Source organism: Callorhinus ursinus, unplaced genomic scaffold (assembly GCF_003265705.2).
Source record: "Callorhinus ursinus isolate GAN/ISIS: 27379988/994484 unplaced genomic scaffold, GSC_fseal_2.0 scaffold36, whole genome shotgun sequence".
Classification (NCBI taxonomy): domain Eukaryota; kingdom Metazoa; phylum Chordata; class Mammalia; order Carnivora; family Otariidae; genus Callorhinus; species Callorhinus ursinus.
Window position 1 is genome coordinate 5,535,329 of NW_027397098.1, and position 17,179 is coordinate 5,552,507.

At 41.0% G+C, this 17,179-nt stretch overlaps 1 protein-coding gene and 1 pseudogene across 4 annotated transcripts in view; one reads left to right on the forward strand and one right to left on the reverse strand.

Annotated features, from left to right (window-relative positions):
- The window catches only part of USP6NL (USP6 N-terminal like), a 288,797-nt gene that overhangs the window by 204,476 nt on the left and 67,142 nt on the right, over positions 1 to 17,179 (forward strand). For 3 of the 4 annotated variants that reach the window (XM_073879915.1, XM_025853520.2, XM_025853518.2), the window contains one exon: positions 8,052 to 8,091. In XM_073879915.1, the coding sequence (XP_073736016.1) occupies positions 8,052 to 8,091 (40 nt within the window). Of the gene's footprint in view, positions 1 to 8,051; positions 8,092 to 13,727; positions 13,850 to 17,179 lie in introns of all 4 variants that reach the window. The other variant, XM_073879916.1, reaches the window with a different exon arrangement.
- On the reverse strand, positions 8,604 to 10,259 carry LOC112810056 (protein farnesyltransferase/geranylgeranyltransferase type-1 subunit alpha pseudogene; annotated as a pseudogene).

Here is a 17,179-nt window from a genome sequence, read left to right on the forward strand (position 1 = left end):
TTTTTTTCTTTTTAATTTTAGGATATATGATTACATTTTGAAGGAAAAAATATAATTTCTTGATAGTTCATAGCAGTAACTGGTAGTACTCAGACTTTGTTTTCTCCTTCTGTTGAGTTTTCTTGCATTTAGAAAGTATTTTTTGGTATCTTCTTTTTCTTTGGGTAGAACAAGCAACCAAAGTTAAGAGAAACAGCTCTGGGAGTTAGAGAATGTGTGCCCTTCTTGTGGCTTCACTTGTTGCAGTTAACCCTTTCACACCTCATCTGTAAAATGGAATCATCAGTGCTCTACATACTTTATAGTTGAAGCTTTGAAGAAATAAAATGATAGAATGCCATATAAAGGTCTGGACAAATATAAGGTGTTATTATTATACCCAATGACACTAGCATAACCAGAGTGTTCTCTTGAGTACTTATAATTAGAAGACTTTGAACTTTAACAGACCAGCAGAGCAGTATTTAACTATGATGAAACATTCTTCTTAAATTAAACCGCCACTTCCACTTTTTTTTTTTAAATAAATCAAACTTGGCCACAAATGTGGCAGGAAATGGTTACACATTTGTGTGGGTTAGTGTGCAGATCTGAGATATGGGATGAAGTTTTAAAGGACAATTTGAGCTTTTAGCCCTGTCAAGATCAGTGGGTCCCAAACTTGTCTGCACACTAGAATCAGCTGAGAAATTTTTCTTAAAAATAAATTTCTGGGCTCTATCCCAGATTTTGATTCAGAAGGTGCAGTATAACTTAGCTTATTTTGGCCTTCTCAAGTGGCTGTATATTGGGAGTGAACCACCAAAAGAGATGTTTATATCATAAAATGGTCTAATATAAACGACATGTGAAAAACCTGTGCATTCCAAAAGGACCTAGTAATTACCTAAAATCTCTTTTCTCATTGCTTGAAACATGTTTAGTCTGTCCATTATTTATCTTACTAATATTAGCTAGTATTTATTGAGCACTTACTGTGTGCCAGGCACTGTTCTAAGCCCTTTACATGGATAACTCATTTATTCCTCTCAAAAACTCTTTGGGATAGGTATGCTTTTTATTTTTTTTTTTTAGATGAACCTGAAGCAGAAAGCGGTCAACCACCTGCCCAAGTTGTGTTGACTGTGTCAGATGTGGGCTGTAGACTTTGGCAGTCTTATTACAGCAGGGCCTGTGTTCTGAACTTCTGCAGTATACTGCCCGTTACTACTCTCCTGTATTTTCTTTTCTTTTCTTCTCTTTTCTTTTTCTTCCTTTCTTTTTCTTTCTTTCTTTCTTTCTTGCTTTCTTTCTTCCTTCCTTCCTTCCTTCCTTTCTTTCTTTCTTTCTTTCAAGATTTTACTTATTTATTTGTCAGAGAGAGAGAGAGAGCTCAAGCAGGGGGAGTGGCAGGCAGAGCAGGCAGAGGGAGAAGCAGACTCCCCCCTGAGCAGGGAGCCCGATGCGGGACTCGATCCCAGGACCCTGAGATCATAACCTGAGCCGAAGGCAGCCGCTTAACCGACTGAGCCACCCAGGCGCCCCTTTCCTGTGTTTTAAATGAGAGAAACACGAAAGTGCTTTGACACGCCTAGAAGGAAATTTGAAGGCAGTCACTTGTATGAAGGTATAGTCAGATAGCTAAGCTCACCACTTCTTTGAAAATGAAGCCACTTGGTACCAGTTCTCATATGATCACACTGATTTTTTAATTCATACCATGGTGCAGTCCTGGAGCATCCAGCACAAATGAAAATAATGAAGCAGAGAGATGGATTTTAGTGTAATGTTAAATTTTACCAAACTCATTGATTTTGTTACAGTGCCTAATTTAAGTAAAACACATTCTCCAGAGGTTGCTGCTGGTGCCTTCCAGTGCTTGTCACTGTAGCCTGAAGGGTTTTTTGCACTATTGAATAAAGTCACCTGGCCTAGGCATTTAGATACTGCTCTCTATCACACCTTGATCGAAGAGCCTTTCTTTCTGCTGTTTTAGTTCTCTGCAATTTTTGATTGGTTCTGCAGGGAAATTGGGTTTTAAGTGTCAATGTCAATACAGTACAGTGGCCAAAAGTAACTTTGTGATCTTCTCTGAAGGCTGCTGACTTCATATCTAATTACAGTTTTAGTAACTTAAATTGCTTGTTATGATATGTGACAGTATTAACAAAAGCAGTAGAGGCCTAACTTGGCTTTATAACAGATTTCACAATAAATATAAAAACGGTTGCCAAACCAGCTTGGCTTCATGCTGCAACAGGAGGGTCTTTGTTTAGGCTTCAGAAATGGGGAGTTATCCCTGGTCTGGATGCCTGTGACAGAGTTACATCTGGAGAATGGAGAAATCAAGTGTATTTAAGAGTTAGAGAAATTTTGAAATTTGAACTTTCAACATTTTTATCAAAAATAGTCACTGCTGGTCTGTTCAGCTTGGAATGCTTGGAATTTGGATAATGATAGATAGAGCTTTTAGGTCAGAAGTTATTAATAGAATTAGAAGGAAATTGTATCAAAAATAAAGATAAAATTAGGATCAAGCTTTAGATTTTCAGCTAATCAAAAGGTGTATATTTGTAAAAATTAGCAGATTGTCTGTAGTTTACTATGACTATATAAATATTTGAAACCCAAAATAAAGGTGTTTTTGTTTTTAAAGAACTTCTGTTGATGACAAGAGCTTGTGAACTCTTTCTACTTGTCTAATCCTTTTGATTAGAGTAAATCTAAACTTAGACAGACTTAACTGCAAAAAACAAAATTTAGTCAACATACTTAATTTACTGATTTTAACAAGTTAAGTTTTAAGTTTCCCGGTGAAATTTTGTCTCACAGAAATATGCCACCTGAGGTATTGAAAAATTACAGGCACATATACTCTAGTTAATAATTCTTTTTAGTTTAAAGCAGATGAAAACAGATTGAGTTAAGGCCCCTCTCTTTCCAGGGATGACTGTGTTGTTGTTTTTACTTACTATGTTTCTATGAGGTATGGCTTCTTGCTGTCAGCGTGGCATTTTCTTTTAGCAACTTCTATGTACCTCTTTCCTTTAGAGGACAAACCTTTGTTTTTTAAAGTGGGGTTAGGCAAACATTTTCTGTGAAGAGCTGGATAGGAAATATTTTTGGCTCTGTGAACCTTGTGATCTTTGTCACAATGATTCAACTCTACTGTCGTAGTGTGAAAACAACCACAGACAATACACGAATGAGCATGGCAGTGTTTCACTGAAACTTTATTTACAAAAGTGGGCAGTGGGCCGGATTTGACCCATGGGGCTGTAGTTTGCTGACCTAAAGGAATATTCTGCACACATCCAGACTTTGGTCTTTCTTTTCTTCTACTGGGAGAATATGTAAGTGGCAAGGGGAAGATGCATCTATGCATGCCGGCGTGTGTTCACCCTTTAATTCCATACTTTGACTCAGCAACATTTAGTGCCCTCCTGCAGCCTGCCAGCCACTGTGCTTGAGGCTGGTGCTGTGCTTTACATGTGTATTTTAGACATTGTGTGTAGCTTTTGGAAGACCAGCAGTCCCCTGCTTTCTCCTTAGAAGGCTGTGAAGATGAGTGCACGCCATCACAGAAATCTGAGGAGGGACTACGTCAAACCAAAAAGCTTTTGTACAGCATATAAAAAGGGCAGCCTACCAAATGAGAGAAAGTATTTTCAACTTAGGTATCTGATAAGGGGTTAATATCCAAAATATGTAAAGAACTCATACAACTGAGTAAAAAGTAATCTGATTAAATAATGGGCAAAGAACCTGAATAGACATTTCCCCAAAGAAGACATAAAAATGGCTACCAGACACATGAAAAGATGCTTAACATCACCAGTCATCAGGGAAATCCAAATCAAAATCACAATGAGATATCACCTCATACCTGTTAGAATAGCTATTATTAAAAAGACAAGAAATAACAACTTTTGGCAAGGATGTGGAGAAAAGGGAATCCCCGTGCACTGCCTGTAGGAATGTAAAATGGTGCAGCTACTATGGAAGACAGTATGGAGGTTCCTTAAAAAATTAAAAATAGAACTACTTAGGGACGCCTGGGTGGCTCAGTTGGTTAAGCATCTGCCTTCGCTCAGGTCCTGATTCCAGGGTCCTGGGATGGAGCCCCACATTGGGCTCCTTGCTCAGCAGGGAGCCTGCTTCTAACCTCTGCCTGCCACTCCCCCTGCTTGTTCTTTCTCTCTCTCTCTCTGTCAAATAAATAAACAAAATCTTTACCAAAAACATTAGAACTACTTATGATCCAGCAATTCTACTTCTGGGTATTTATCCAAAAAGAAATCACTATCTCAAAAAGATTTTTATACCCGCCCCCCATGTTCATTGCAACCTTATTTATAGTAGCCAAAACATGGAAATAACCTAAGTTGTCCATTGATGGATGAACAGATAAAGAAAATGTGTTCACACACACACACACACACACACACACACACACACACACACACACACAGCCATAGAAGCATATTATTCAGCCACAAAACAGAATGAAATTTTACTATTTGTGACAACATGAATGGACCTTGAGGACATTATCCTAAGTGAAATAAATCAGATAAAGACAAATGCTGTATGTTATCAATTATATGTGGAATCTAAAACAAACAAACAAAAGGGGCACCTGGGTGGCTCAGTCGTTAAGCGTCTGCCTTTGGCTTAGGTCATGACACCAGGGTCCTGGGATTGAGCCCCGCATCGGGCTCCCTGCTCAGCGGGAAGCCTGCTTCTCCCTCTCTCACTCCCCCTGCTTGTGTTTCCTCTCTCACTGTCACTCTCTCAGTTAAATAAATAAAAATATAAATAAATAAATAAATAACTCTTAAAAAAAATTAAACAACGAAACAAAAAAAATGAACTCATAGATACAGAGAACAGGTTGCTGGTTGCCAGAGATGGGATGGGGAGTGGTGGTGGTGCTGGGAGGTAGGCAAAATGGGTGAAAGTGGTCAAAAGGTACACATTTCTAGTAATAAGGTAAATAAGTCCTGGGAATGGAGTGTACAGCATGGTGGCTATAGTTATAATACTGTATTGTGTATTTGACAGTTGCTAAGGGAGTAGATCTTAAAAGTTTTCATCACAAGGGAAAACCCAAAAAATGTGTAGCTGTGTGTGGTGATAGAGGCTAACTAAACTTAAAATAGGAATCATTACGTTGTACACCTAAAACTAACACAATGTTATATGTCAGTTATATCTCAATCAAAAAATTTAAAAAATAAATTTAAAAAATGCATATGCAAAAACACTTGGTTAGTGGGAGTTCAGTAACTGTTTGGGGATATGATGGTGTTCCTGCACAGACAAGCACATCCTGGGGTGGGGGTTGTGACAGGGCAAAAGGAAATAATGTAAAATATTGAGGTGGAGGGAAATCCAACACCAAGTCTACTTCTGGATATCGCCTAAGGCTGACTTTGGTTGTATGCATGCTCCTGCATCTCACTCTCCCAGGGTTTTCAGTAGTATGGTTTGATGTTAGGGTGGGGCGGGATGCTGAGAGCGGTCCTGTCTCATCTGGAAGCTCCTAAGTGCGTTCTGTGGGACCTGAGCACACAGGCCACGTGGCCTGAGCAGATAGATGATCAGCACCATTCCACAGACAAGTGCAAAATTTGGTTCTGATTCAGTGTTGGGAATAGGCACAGTAAGGTTTGTTAGTCTTGTTTAGTAAATAGGAGGACCTTGTTTAAGTAAATAGGAGGACACCAAAGAAATGTACCCAGCACCTTCAAAGAACTAATCCTGTGGTGAGCAGCCAGAGTTGGCACTTCATTTGCAGTTGGAAAGTTCAAATAAACAGTTATCAGGGTCTGCTCAAATCAGCTGTACAAAAAGTTACTCTTGCCCAGGGCAGCCTCCTCACCCCAGAAATACCGGTCTTAGTGTGCACGAAGGGTTCAGATGTTCCTAGTCTTTCAAGATGTCCCTGCTGACCCTATTCACCTAGGAAATAAATTCCAGCAGTGCTGATAAGCCCTTTTTCTGCCAGTAAGTGAAGAATGGATAGATGTACTTTTAAATTAGAAGTTACATCCTGTGCCATTCAGACATCATTGGCTCTAGTAATCAGGATTACAGATTAGCAGGGAAATGTAGACTCTGAGCATAATGAAAGATACAAAAAAACCAAGGTGTCACCTTCAGTAAAGGTGAGTGGACACTTTACATTAAAAAAAAAGACTTTTATATTAAATCCTCAAAGTTTTTTTTTTTCTTCTTGAGAATTGGTTTCTTAGGCCTTTCTTCGTATACTGCTGCAGAATCTGAAGATCTTGTTCATCTTAGTTTGAACCCACAGGGCTAGAGAGATAGAATTGAGCGTCTCTATAATAGGCTAAATGACTGTGACTAAGTGAAATGTTAGCTTTCTTATCTCTGAAGTGAAGGGTTTGGACTATCTCTTTTGGCTGTTACACTTTCTGTCAGTTCCATTGCTATAGGTTGGTTTGTGGTTCACCTAAGGACTCTTCAGAGTAGCAAAAGAGTGCTGTTGAACATACTGGACTCTTGAATACTAATGCATTATACTCTTAAGAGTGGTATTATGTGGTTCAAGAGAAACTAAGACAAGAATCTGTGTCATTGTGAAAACATCAGTATTACTGAGGTAGCAGTTCAAAGCACAGGACTTTGTTACAGATAGCTCATTGTTTTTATATTACTGGCAGTTAATACAAGAGTCTCAGCATGCTTTAGGTTAGAACTGATATCACAGTATTACTGTATCAGAGAAATGAATTTGGTCTTTTGTTGTATATTTAAAAATCTCATCCCCGTTGAAGTTTTGACAAATGAAACTTTCCTAATTTATAGAATCAGATTTTCCTTTTTCTTTCTTTCTTTCTTTTTTTTTTTTAAAGATTTTATTTATTTGACAGAGACAAAGTGAGAGAGGGGCCACAAGTAGGGGGAGTAGGAGAGGGAGAAGCAGGCTTCCCGCTGAGCATGGAGCCCAAGGTGGGGCTCGATCCCAGGACCCCGGGATCATGACCTGAGCTGAAGGCAGATGCTTAACCGACTGAGCCACCCAGGCACCCCAGATTTTCCTTTCTCATTCATAAATCTTTTGGAGGCTATTTTAGTTCCTTATAGCATTAAATATATATATATATATATATATATATATATATATATATATATATATATATATACATATATATATTTATTTATTTATGTATGTATGTAAGGTTTTATTTGTTTATTTGAGAGACAGATAGCAAGAGAGAGCAGGAGTGGGGAGGAGAGAGAGCAGCAGGCTCCTCCCTGAGCAAGGACCTGGGGAATCATGACCCAAGCTGAAGGCAGACGCTTAACCGACTGAGCCACCCAGGCACCCTGATCCATATGCCATTTTTTTTAAAAAAGCAATCATTTGTTATAGGCCATAGTTCAGCCAGAGAGTGGAGGTGATGTTGTAGAGTAGAGGTTGGTGAACTATAGCCTGCAGGTCACATTCAGCTCACCACCTGTTTTTGCAAACATTTTGTGGGAATAAAAGCGCACTCAGTCTACTATTACCTGTGTCTGCTTGTGCAATACAACATTACAGTTGAATAGTTAATGATAAAGACTGTATGGTCTGCAAAGCCTAATGTATCTACTGTTACCTTCGCAGAAGAAGGTTGCTGACTCCTGGTCTACAGGAGTGTTGTCCAGTAGGACTTTCCTGCAGTGGTGGGAATATTTTTTCTATATACATGCTGTTCAAAACGATAGCCTCTGTCTGTGTGACCACTGTCGTGCACTTGAACTGTGGCTAGGGTGAGACTGAAAAACTGAATTGTTAATTTGAACTTAACATTTTAAATAGCCACATGTGGCTGGAGATGACTGTCTTAGCGTATGTCTAGAGATTTGAAGATAGGGGACCTTGTGGGTTCAGAACTGCTAATTGTTTTATATTGAATTTGGCAGAATGGAAACTTATGTAATGTGATCCATTCTTGTGATGATGATAAATGGTTATATATCATATGTACCCATAGGTATATGATTTTTTAAAAGTTCACTATGATTTCAGCTATTTCACATATACTGTTTTTCCTTTGCAGTGAGGAGGAGCTCCCGTATCATAATGCAGCTATGGAACGGGTGAGTCCAGCTCTGCATGTATTTATCATTACCAGTGCATTATGTTTATCAGAGGAATAAAATCTCCACCTTTGTGATTTTGAGTGCCATGTTATATGTAAATGGTGCAGGCATTCACATTTCACTCTAAGAAAGTAATTAACGGTGAAACAATTTTAGGAGATTTTTGGAACTTCTGATAGATACTTGAAAAGAAGAAAGGTAGCAGTTATCAGAGACTTGTATTTTAGACAGTTCTAGGAGTGCTCCGCATGTACAGCCTTTGAAGAACACAGGCGCTTGGGACCCTCCTGAGTCTGTTAGGTCAGACTCTCTGGGCAGGAGCTCACATAGGTCATTTGTGGAAAGCTTCACAAGTGATTCTCATGTACTCTGTTGCTCATAAAGCAGGATTCTAGGCCAGTAACTTTTTGTAATAGAACTATTCCATGAGGTTGTAACCAAATTTCTTACAAACAGCAACAAAAGAAGTTTGCTTTAATCAGATAAGTCTATTAACTTTTTTTTTAAGGATACATCTATAATTTTATTACAAAACCATTCTTTTGGCATTAGTTGGTTACAGTGATAGCAAGATACTGTGAGTGTGGCAGAGCAGCTCTAATGTAACACTGCATTCCCTGCTTCCTGAACCCAAATTTAAGTTACCTTATACCCATTACATACAAGTTACCAGCGTTCATTAATGCTGCAAATCCTGACGCATATTCCCTTTAGGGAGGAGCTGATGCTAAGGGATTAGAGTAAATGTTTATAAGTCTACAAAAGTTCCTTCATGGGACTTTCTGTTTCTTCACCCTCCCCCCAAATTACTTTGCTTTAAAAGAATCAAATTACTAGTCTGAATAGCAGCAGCACCCAAGGAGCATCACACTTAGTTCTTGTTAAAAAGCAGTACCTGTGCAATGCATGTTTTACACCACAGGCAAAGGGAATGATCGCTTTAGTTTTAAACTCCTGCATTAGAGTCTCTTAAAAAAATAAAAGCATTCCATCGAGTTCTTCCAGATGGTGTTATTGCTGTACATTTGTTGGTGGGTCACTCTCTGTGCTGTGTTTGCTTTGAAGGGATCTTCCAATATATCTCCAACATTCTTTTCTTATAGTGTCCTTTTCTTTAGGTAGAATTTCACACAACTCTAATGCTTTATTAAGAATGTCCTCCTTATTGTCACATTGGTTTTCTAGCATGTCTTCATAGATATCCACGAGAAAGGCAATTAAGTAGGGGGAACTGTGACTTGGTTGTAAATCAAGTAACTGATTGAACAGATTGGGATATTTGGAAAGACCACGATCCTGTAAAATCCCTTTCAAATAGTTCCATGCACTTTCATTATGTGGTACTAATTTGATCATTTCTAGAGTGTACTGGACTTCTCTCTCCAATATAGCACGATCATTGTAGCCAGTGGTGTTAGAAATTACGAAGTATCTTTGGTTCCAGACAGAGTTATTTCTCACATCCTCTTTAAGAAGTTGGTCTACATACTGCAGCTCATTATCCCAAAGTTTAAATTCCTGAATAACCCACTGTTGATGTTGCCAGGCATGATAATTCTTTGCATCCTGATTAAGAATAACAGCAATAAATTCAGGCTCCTGAGATAGATCTTTTAGCCATTCCACTAATACTCACCTATGATGCCAAACTTGATAGTTTTTGGGCTGTTCCTCAATTATTGCAGTGATGTAGTTCATTTCCTCATGTAGATCCTTTTGAAGTGACTTTAAGAGAACTCTCCGAAAATGCCACACTGTATAATTGGCTGCATTTAACTCAATAGCATCCCTGGTTAGTTTAAGCTCGTTCACTTCTTTCATCACGCTGCAGGACAGCCCGGAAATAATCATAAACATCTCTAAATTTTTCACTATAAATGATCTGGACCACTGGGTTGGGGCCATCATTCTGCGGTACTGGATCTATATCAGCCCATTCTGCTCTGTCCCTGTACAGGACATAGGTGGGCGAGTCCAGGCTCAGGAACCTGTCGTCCATAGGGGACACCACCGCTTCTCCGGGCTCCGCCGCCATAGCTTCTTCCTGCTGCTGCTGGGGCGGCGGAGGGTGCGGCTGGGGCGGTGGCGGCTCCGGCTGACCGGACGCGCTGCCCTGCGCAGCCTCTCCGACCCCCTCAGTGGCTGCCATCTCGCCTCGGTCCGCAATGGAGGTGGCGGCGGCGGCGGCCAAGTCTATTAACTTTTAAGGACTTTAAGAAATCTTATGTATAGTAAACTTGTCACTTTTTTTTTTAAAGTTAGTGTTTCCCCTTTGTTCATTATACTTGGCTAGGCAGCTGGTCCCATAGCTGTGTGTGCATGAGAACTAGGGATTGAATGTTTTAAGGTTGGTCAGAATCTCCCTCCCCTTCTGTTTTTTTCTGTACCAAGAAATGAATTGCAGAATGAAAAGCAGGTTACTGATTGGGATTATCTTCAGTTTATGTTTGATGGGGGAAGGAGGCTGAGTTTCAGATAATGGAGGTAAAGAATTGGAATGAGAATTTGAGAAATACTTTAGAAAATCTTCCTAAAATCAAAAATTTCTGAAAATAAGAAAATGAAGCATACCTTTAAGATGCAGACAGCATTGCCATTTGAAGATTCTTATAGGTACTTTCTATTTTTTTTTTTTAAGATTTTATTTATTTATTATTTGACAGAGAGAGACACAGCGAGAGAGGGAACACAAGCAGGGGGAGTGGGAGAGGGAGAAGCTGGCTTCCCGCCGAGCAGGGAGCCCGATGCGGGGAGCCCGATGTGGGGCTCGATCGCAGGACCCTGGGATCATGACCAGGGCCAAAGGCAGTTGCTTAACGACTGAGCCACCCAGGCGCCCCTCTTATAGGTACTTTCTACAGTTGAATTCTCTTGTGACTGCCTCGTTTTCTCCCAGTATCATAACCTTGATGTTTTGGCAAATGAGTTTTTTTCTTATAATAGATACATTATTGAGTAGCAACTGTGTTACCAAGCCTTGGACTAGGTACTGCCTAGAATACTAGGGTCAAATAAAGAGGTCGTTTCTGCCTTTGAGACACTCACTGTCCGTCCAATGACTAGAGGAAGGTCAAGTGAGACAAAAGGTGGGAGATTATTGGTGACTTCTATCAGTCCAGTTTGAAATGGGAATCTGAGAATCTGTTCCCACTCTCTGACCATTTTCCCTCTTGTCTAGTGTCCTGACTTCACTGAGCCTTGGACCTCACTGATATAACCACTGTTATATTATCCCTCACCAAACTCATGTCTTCATTCCCCTCTCTCCACGGCTGAAATTCTACTGTAGGTCAGTACAGTCACTCCCATACACCTTTACCAGCCTCGCCTCTCTTGCTTCCTCTGGACTAAAGTCAAGGCCAACTTTCAGGCAGGAAAGCATGCTGTTCCTAGTCAATTTTTGCTCCATTTCAACTATTGGAGCATTATCTTTCCTCCTCAGACTTCCAGTACCTCCTTGGTCCTCTCAGCTCATGTTCTTTTTATTTCTTATAAGAAAATAGAAGCAGGCAGAGAACTTCCACAAACTTCCACAACGACAGCTACCCACCTGTCTTCATCTGTGCTTATAGGCTGTCATCACTATGAGTAATTAGACTTGTTCAGGGACATCACTCGAGTTATCCTTCCCTCCCTCTCCCGAATTCTTTCTCTTTCTGCTTGATTGTTCCCATCAGAGTAAAATTTATTACTTCTCCTGTAAAGCAACAACAATAATACCAATCTTCTTTTTTCCCCATTTCCTCCTTAGAACTACCCTGATTCTCTGTTGCTCTTACAGCAAAACTCCTCAAAAGAGGTGTCTGTAGTCTCTTTTCCATTTTTTTTCCTGCATTTCCTTCTTGCATGTCAGATTTTTAATTTCCCACCCTTATCCCTACCCCCCTTCTGGCCTGTATTAGGGTCTCTAATTGCCTTTATACTGTGTCATCCAGTAGGCAGTTTTCAGTTTTCCTCTTGACCTACCAGCAGCTTTTGATGTGATTGGCTATGGTCTCAGCCTTCAGACTCTCAGGCTCTCCGCATGTTCTTTCCTTACTGGCTGCTTGTTCTCCGTTTCCTCTGCGTGTTCCTTCTCATCTCCTGGATCTCTGTACTTTTAGGTACCCCAAGGGCCCAGGCCTTGGAACTTCGCTTTCCTGTCTGTATTTTTTTCCTTGTTAATCTCATCTTGTCTTTTGGTTTTAAATGCCAACCGTATGTTGATGACTTGGCTCCCTGAATCCCATACTTGTTTATCCTTGCATATACATTTAAATGTCTACACTTAGATGTCTGACTTAATCAGTGCACTTAGATGTCTAACAAATGCCCAAACAGGAGTTTCTGTTATTCTCTCTTTTTTTAAAAAAGATTTTATTTATTTATCTGACAGAGAGAGACACAGTGAGAGAGGGAACACAAGCAGGGGGAGTGGGAGAGGGAGAAGCAGGCTTCCCGCGGAGCAGGGAGCCCGATGTGGGGCTTGATCCTAGGACCCTGGGATCATGACCTGAGCCAAAGGCAGACGCTTAACGACTGAGCCACCCAGGTGCCCCTGTTATTCTCTTTAAATCCATTCTGTTAACAGACTTCCCTGTGTCAGTAAATGGGAGCTCTACTCTTCTGGTCAGTCGAAAACTTCTAAGTTACTTTGACTTTCTTTCTTTCATAGTCTGCATTTCATCGGTCAGCAATCCTGTGAGCTCTGCCTTCAAAATGTATTCAGAATTTGATGACTTACCATCACCGCTTCTGCCACCCTGTTCACTGTAACCTCTCTTCTGGAACTTTCTATCTTCCTGCTTCTGCTATTTTCCTCCTTTCTCCCCCATGATCTTCCTGTTCACCAAAAGAGATAGAATGAGCCTGTTAAAGTAAGTAAGATCATGACACTCTGACTGGAACATTGTGTTGCCTCTCAGTCATATCCACAATAAAATGGGAAGTCCTTAGAGTGACCTTCAAAGCCCCGTATGACCTGCTTTTTGTTAAGGCTTTCATTTCGTCTTCACTGCCTTCTCTTCCTTACTCATTGACCTCCGTAGTGGTTCCAGAACATGCCTGCCGTATTCCTTCTTTGGCTGCCTCCTCTCTGGGGCACTTCCCGGCCCCATTCCACAGTAGCTACGAGACACCTTCCATTTCCTTTGCTATTTACTCACATGTCACCTTCAGAATAAGACCCTCTTCCCTGGCCATCATATCGAAAATTGGGAACTCCCTCCCCCCACACATGCTAATTATCTCTCACCTTCCTCTGTTTTTCTCTTTAGCACCTAACGCTATTTCACATTCTAAATATGTTCCTCGCTTCTTTATTTTGTCTGTTTGCTCACTAGGTTGCCATCTCTATGGGTTGGTTATCTACTCTGTTCACAGCTGTACCCCCAGAACACAGAGCCTTGCACATAGTATATGCTCAGTAAGTGGTGGCTGAATGCATAATCCAATGAATGTAACAGCGGCTTTATGGCACTAAATATGGACTTAAATACTTTTGAATGTTACAATGGCCTTTATTTGAGAAATTAGGGAGAGAAGAATCGGAAGGTATCTTTTAACAATAGATACCCATATTTGGCAAAATAAAATCTGGCAACCCAGTATAGACTTCTGCCTTCATTGCCCCTGCTTCTTTTTCTTTTGTATAGTTTTCTGGTGCAGAAAGTTCAGAAGTCTGGGAACTGGTGATATAGATGATTCGAGAAGGGTGACAGTGAGGGAAAGAAGAAGTACAAGACAAAAACTATTGGAGGATGCATGCTTGAAGGAGGTTGTCTTTACATTTTTGTTTTTTAAGAGACTTGCCTGTAGAATAAAAGACCTACCCAGTTATGCTTATAATTAATTGGTTGTTTACTTTAAAGTGTTTAATAGGAAGTCACTAAAAAAAATCTATGCATACCTTAATAATTTAACATTAAGACATAATTTTATATTCATTTGCCAATCTTTTACTGGGAAAGAGACAGGATTCTGAGGCTGCTCATGGAGATTCCATTTAAAATGCCTTTTGTATAAGTTTTGTCTAAAACTGCTCTCCTATTACATGACCTGCCTTTTATACTCTTGGTCTCTTTAAAGTGGAATGAGAACTCTAGACACATGCAAAGCAGTCTAAGACTGTAAACTTTTTAGTTTATCAGAATTTCCCCCAATTTTTCTGGTTTAAGTTTAGTTCATTATTCTTCAGTGACTTCCTAGTCCTAATGGCCAAGCCTGCAGTTTCCAGGAAGCTAATAAAAAATTCTACATGTATTACTTCATTGAATAACATCAATGGAAATAGTACCATGCTGAATCCTACACGTATTTATTAATCTTTACAAAGCATACAATTGAAGCATGCACTCACTGTCTTTTGGGAAGACTTGTACACTAATGCGTGGTCAAGTAATTGTGGTTTTAGTTCCAGCTTTGCCATTATTTTGCATAAGGCCATTCTCTGTTTAAAATAGGGGTAGTAGTCGGCAGTCCCTCCTAAGAGGATCAGTGTTGATATTTGCAGAGTGCTTTGGATTCCCCCAAACAGGCATTTAAACAAACAATCACATTTATTATATTTACCCAGCAGAGAACAATGTTAATAATGGATTATTATTGTTTCTTTGAGCTTAATTGATGTTTTTAATAAGGAGGAAAGGATATGTAAGGCTATGAATTTTCATGAATTCAGCTATTCCTTTATGTAGTGCAGTATTTTGCATAGCTTATAGAATATTGGAGCCTATTCATATCTTTAAAAACTGTATCTTAATTTTATGTAGTGTGAAATCTTACTCAAAATATATGACCAATAGACTTTTTAGTGTCGTTATTCTGTCAAAACAGGACTCTCCTTCCTGTACTTCTTGTCCTCTCCTGACCTCTGCTGGTGAGGTCTGGGTGTGTGTGATTCCGGTCCACCGTCCTCAGTCACTTGTCCTAATACTCAAACAGGAGAGACAAAAAAACATCTGAAGACTTGAACTTTAGTAAAGTTCCAAAATTTCTTATTCTAGAGGAGAAGGCCATGTAACATCCACCCATGCGTTGTGTATATGTGTAGCCATTACTATCGGGGTTATTAACTAACAATAGGAAGAGCCTGGGACTACACAGGAGATAAAGTTAGTACCATGTGGATGATTCCACAGTTGTCAAGTACTTACTGTTCAGTTGGTCCTGCATAGGGTTAAAAATATAGTCTGAGATGACTGGAGATTGAGAAGCAGCAAAGAAGACATTGGTGCTGGCCAGTTTTAATCCTTATACCTTCCTTGCCTGAGTAGAAGGGGCCAGTCTGACTCAGAGGGGCATCAACTTAGGACAATCAGGTATCAGATTGCAAACTCAAATGGAAGTTTAGTCCTTTTCTGAACATAGCTCCTGGGAAGAAATGTGCACAACAGTGTGCCGTTTTCATAGTCAGTGGAGGTAACGGAGAGATAGCGAAGGGAATATAGGATAGACATAAAGACCTCGGCATTATTTTCCCTTTGATATGTGTTGTTCTGACATTCTCAGGGAATAGAATTTTCTTATACTATGGTCTCCTAACTGATTTTAACAGTTGCAGTGATGAGCGCACCTAGTACCCAGATCTTAGTTTTTGAAAACCATTCCCCATTAAAAAGAACCACTGTTTGTTAAAGAAGTGGCTGCTCTAGGTTTAGGGTAGAAAAAGTATAAAGTAAAATGACCCTGATTATTTTGTGCCAGGTAGGGGGGCATGTCTAAAGGATGCACTTGAAGGGGGAGATCTCCAACCAGATAAGAGGCAGTCCTGCCAAATTTGAGACAATTGGAGCTTCTAAAAGAATAATGATGATAGTGGATTATAACACATTGAATAAAATAGTTCTTTTACACCATAGTGCTATTTCAAAGGGAGGAGGGGCTAGAAGAGAAAAACTTATAAATAGAAAAGTGTCAATTAGGGGGCGGAGCAAGATGGCGGAGGAGTAGGAGACCTAGATTTCGTCTGGTCTCAGGAATTCAGCTGAATAGGGATCAAACCATTCTGAACACCTACGAACTCAACAGGAGATCGAAGAGGAGAGTAGCAACAACTCTCTGAACAGAGAAGCGACCACTTTCTGGAAGGTAGGACGTGCGGAGAAGTGAATCTGAGGCGATATTCGGGAGGATAGACGGCGGGGGAGGGGCCTCCGCCAGCCGCTTCTGGCAAGTGCTAGAGCCGCGGAGCACAAAATCGGACCTTTTAGAAGTTGGCTCGGCGGAGGGTCGTCGCTGCAGTGGCTAAGCGGGGGGTGGAATCCTCCCGGGACAGTGTGGTCTCAGGACCCTTGGGGTCACGGAGAGACCGGGGGTGCCTGAGTGCGGCAGAGCTCCCAGGTATCGGAGCGGGGAAGCCAGCTGCAGAGACGGAGCAGAGTCGCGGGCTCTCAGCTCGGGGTGGCCATAAACTGTGATCTGCGGCCCAGTCGGGGCACGGCTCCCCCAGCAGGGACCCAACAAGCAGCAGATCCGGGGAGACTCCCCTTCCTTCCCGGGGAGGAGCGGTGCGGGAACGCACTGCAGGGATCTGCTGGGTTTGGAGACTCCGTGCGGGGTCGGGTGCCAGAGATAGCAACGCTCGATCACAGGCCGGGTGAGCACGGAGTGCGGCCGGAGACCGGGGACACGGGAGTGACTGCTTTTCTCTGGGGGCACACTGAGGAGCGGGGCCCCGAGTTTTCAGCTCCTCCGGGTGGAGATTGGGAGGCCACCATTTCTGCCCTGGTCCTCCAAAGCTGTACCGAGAGCTTGCAGGGAACAAAAGCTCCTGAGAACAAACCGGAGCAGCTTCCTTAGCCCGGACCGACAAGGGCGGGGCAATTCCGCCTCCGGCAAAGACATTTGGAAACCACAGCAACAGGCCCCTCCCCCAGAAGATCAGCACAGACAGCCAGCAAGCCAAGACCAAGTTGATCGATCAAGGAGAATGGGAGAACTCCAGCGCTAGGGGAATACTGCACATAGATTCATGGCTTTTTTTTTTTTTTTTTTACCATGATCCATTATTTCATCAAAGTTAATTTTTGTTGACTGTTTTTTTTTATTTTTCTTTTTCCCTTTTTCAACCAACATCTTATCAATCCCTTTTTTAAAAAAAAAAAAA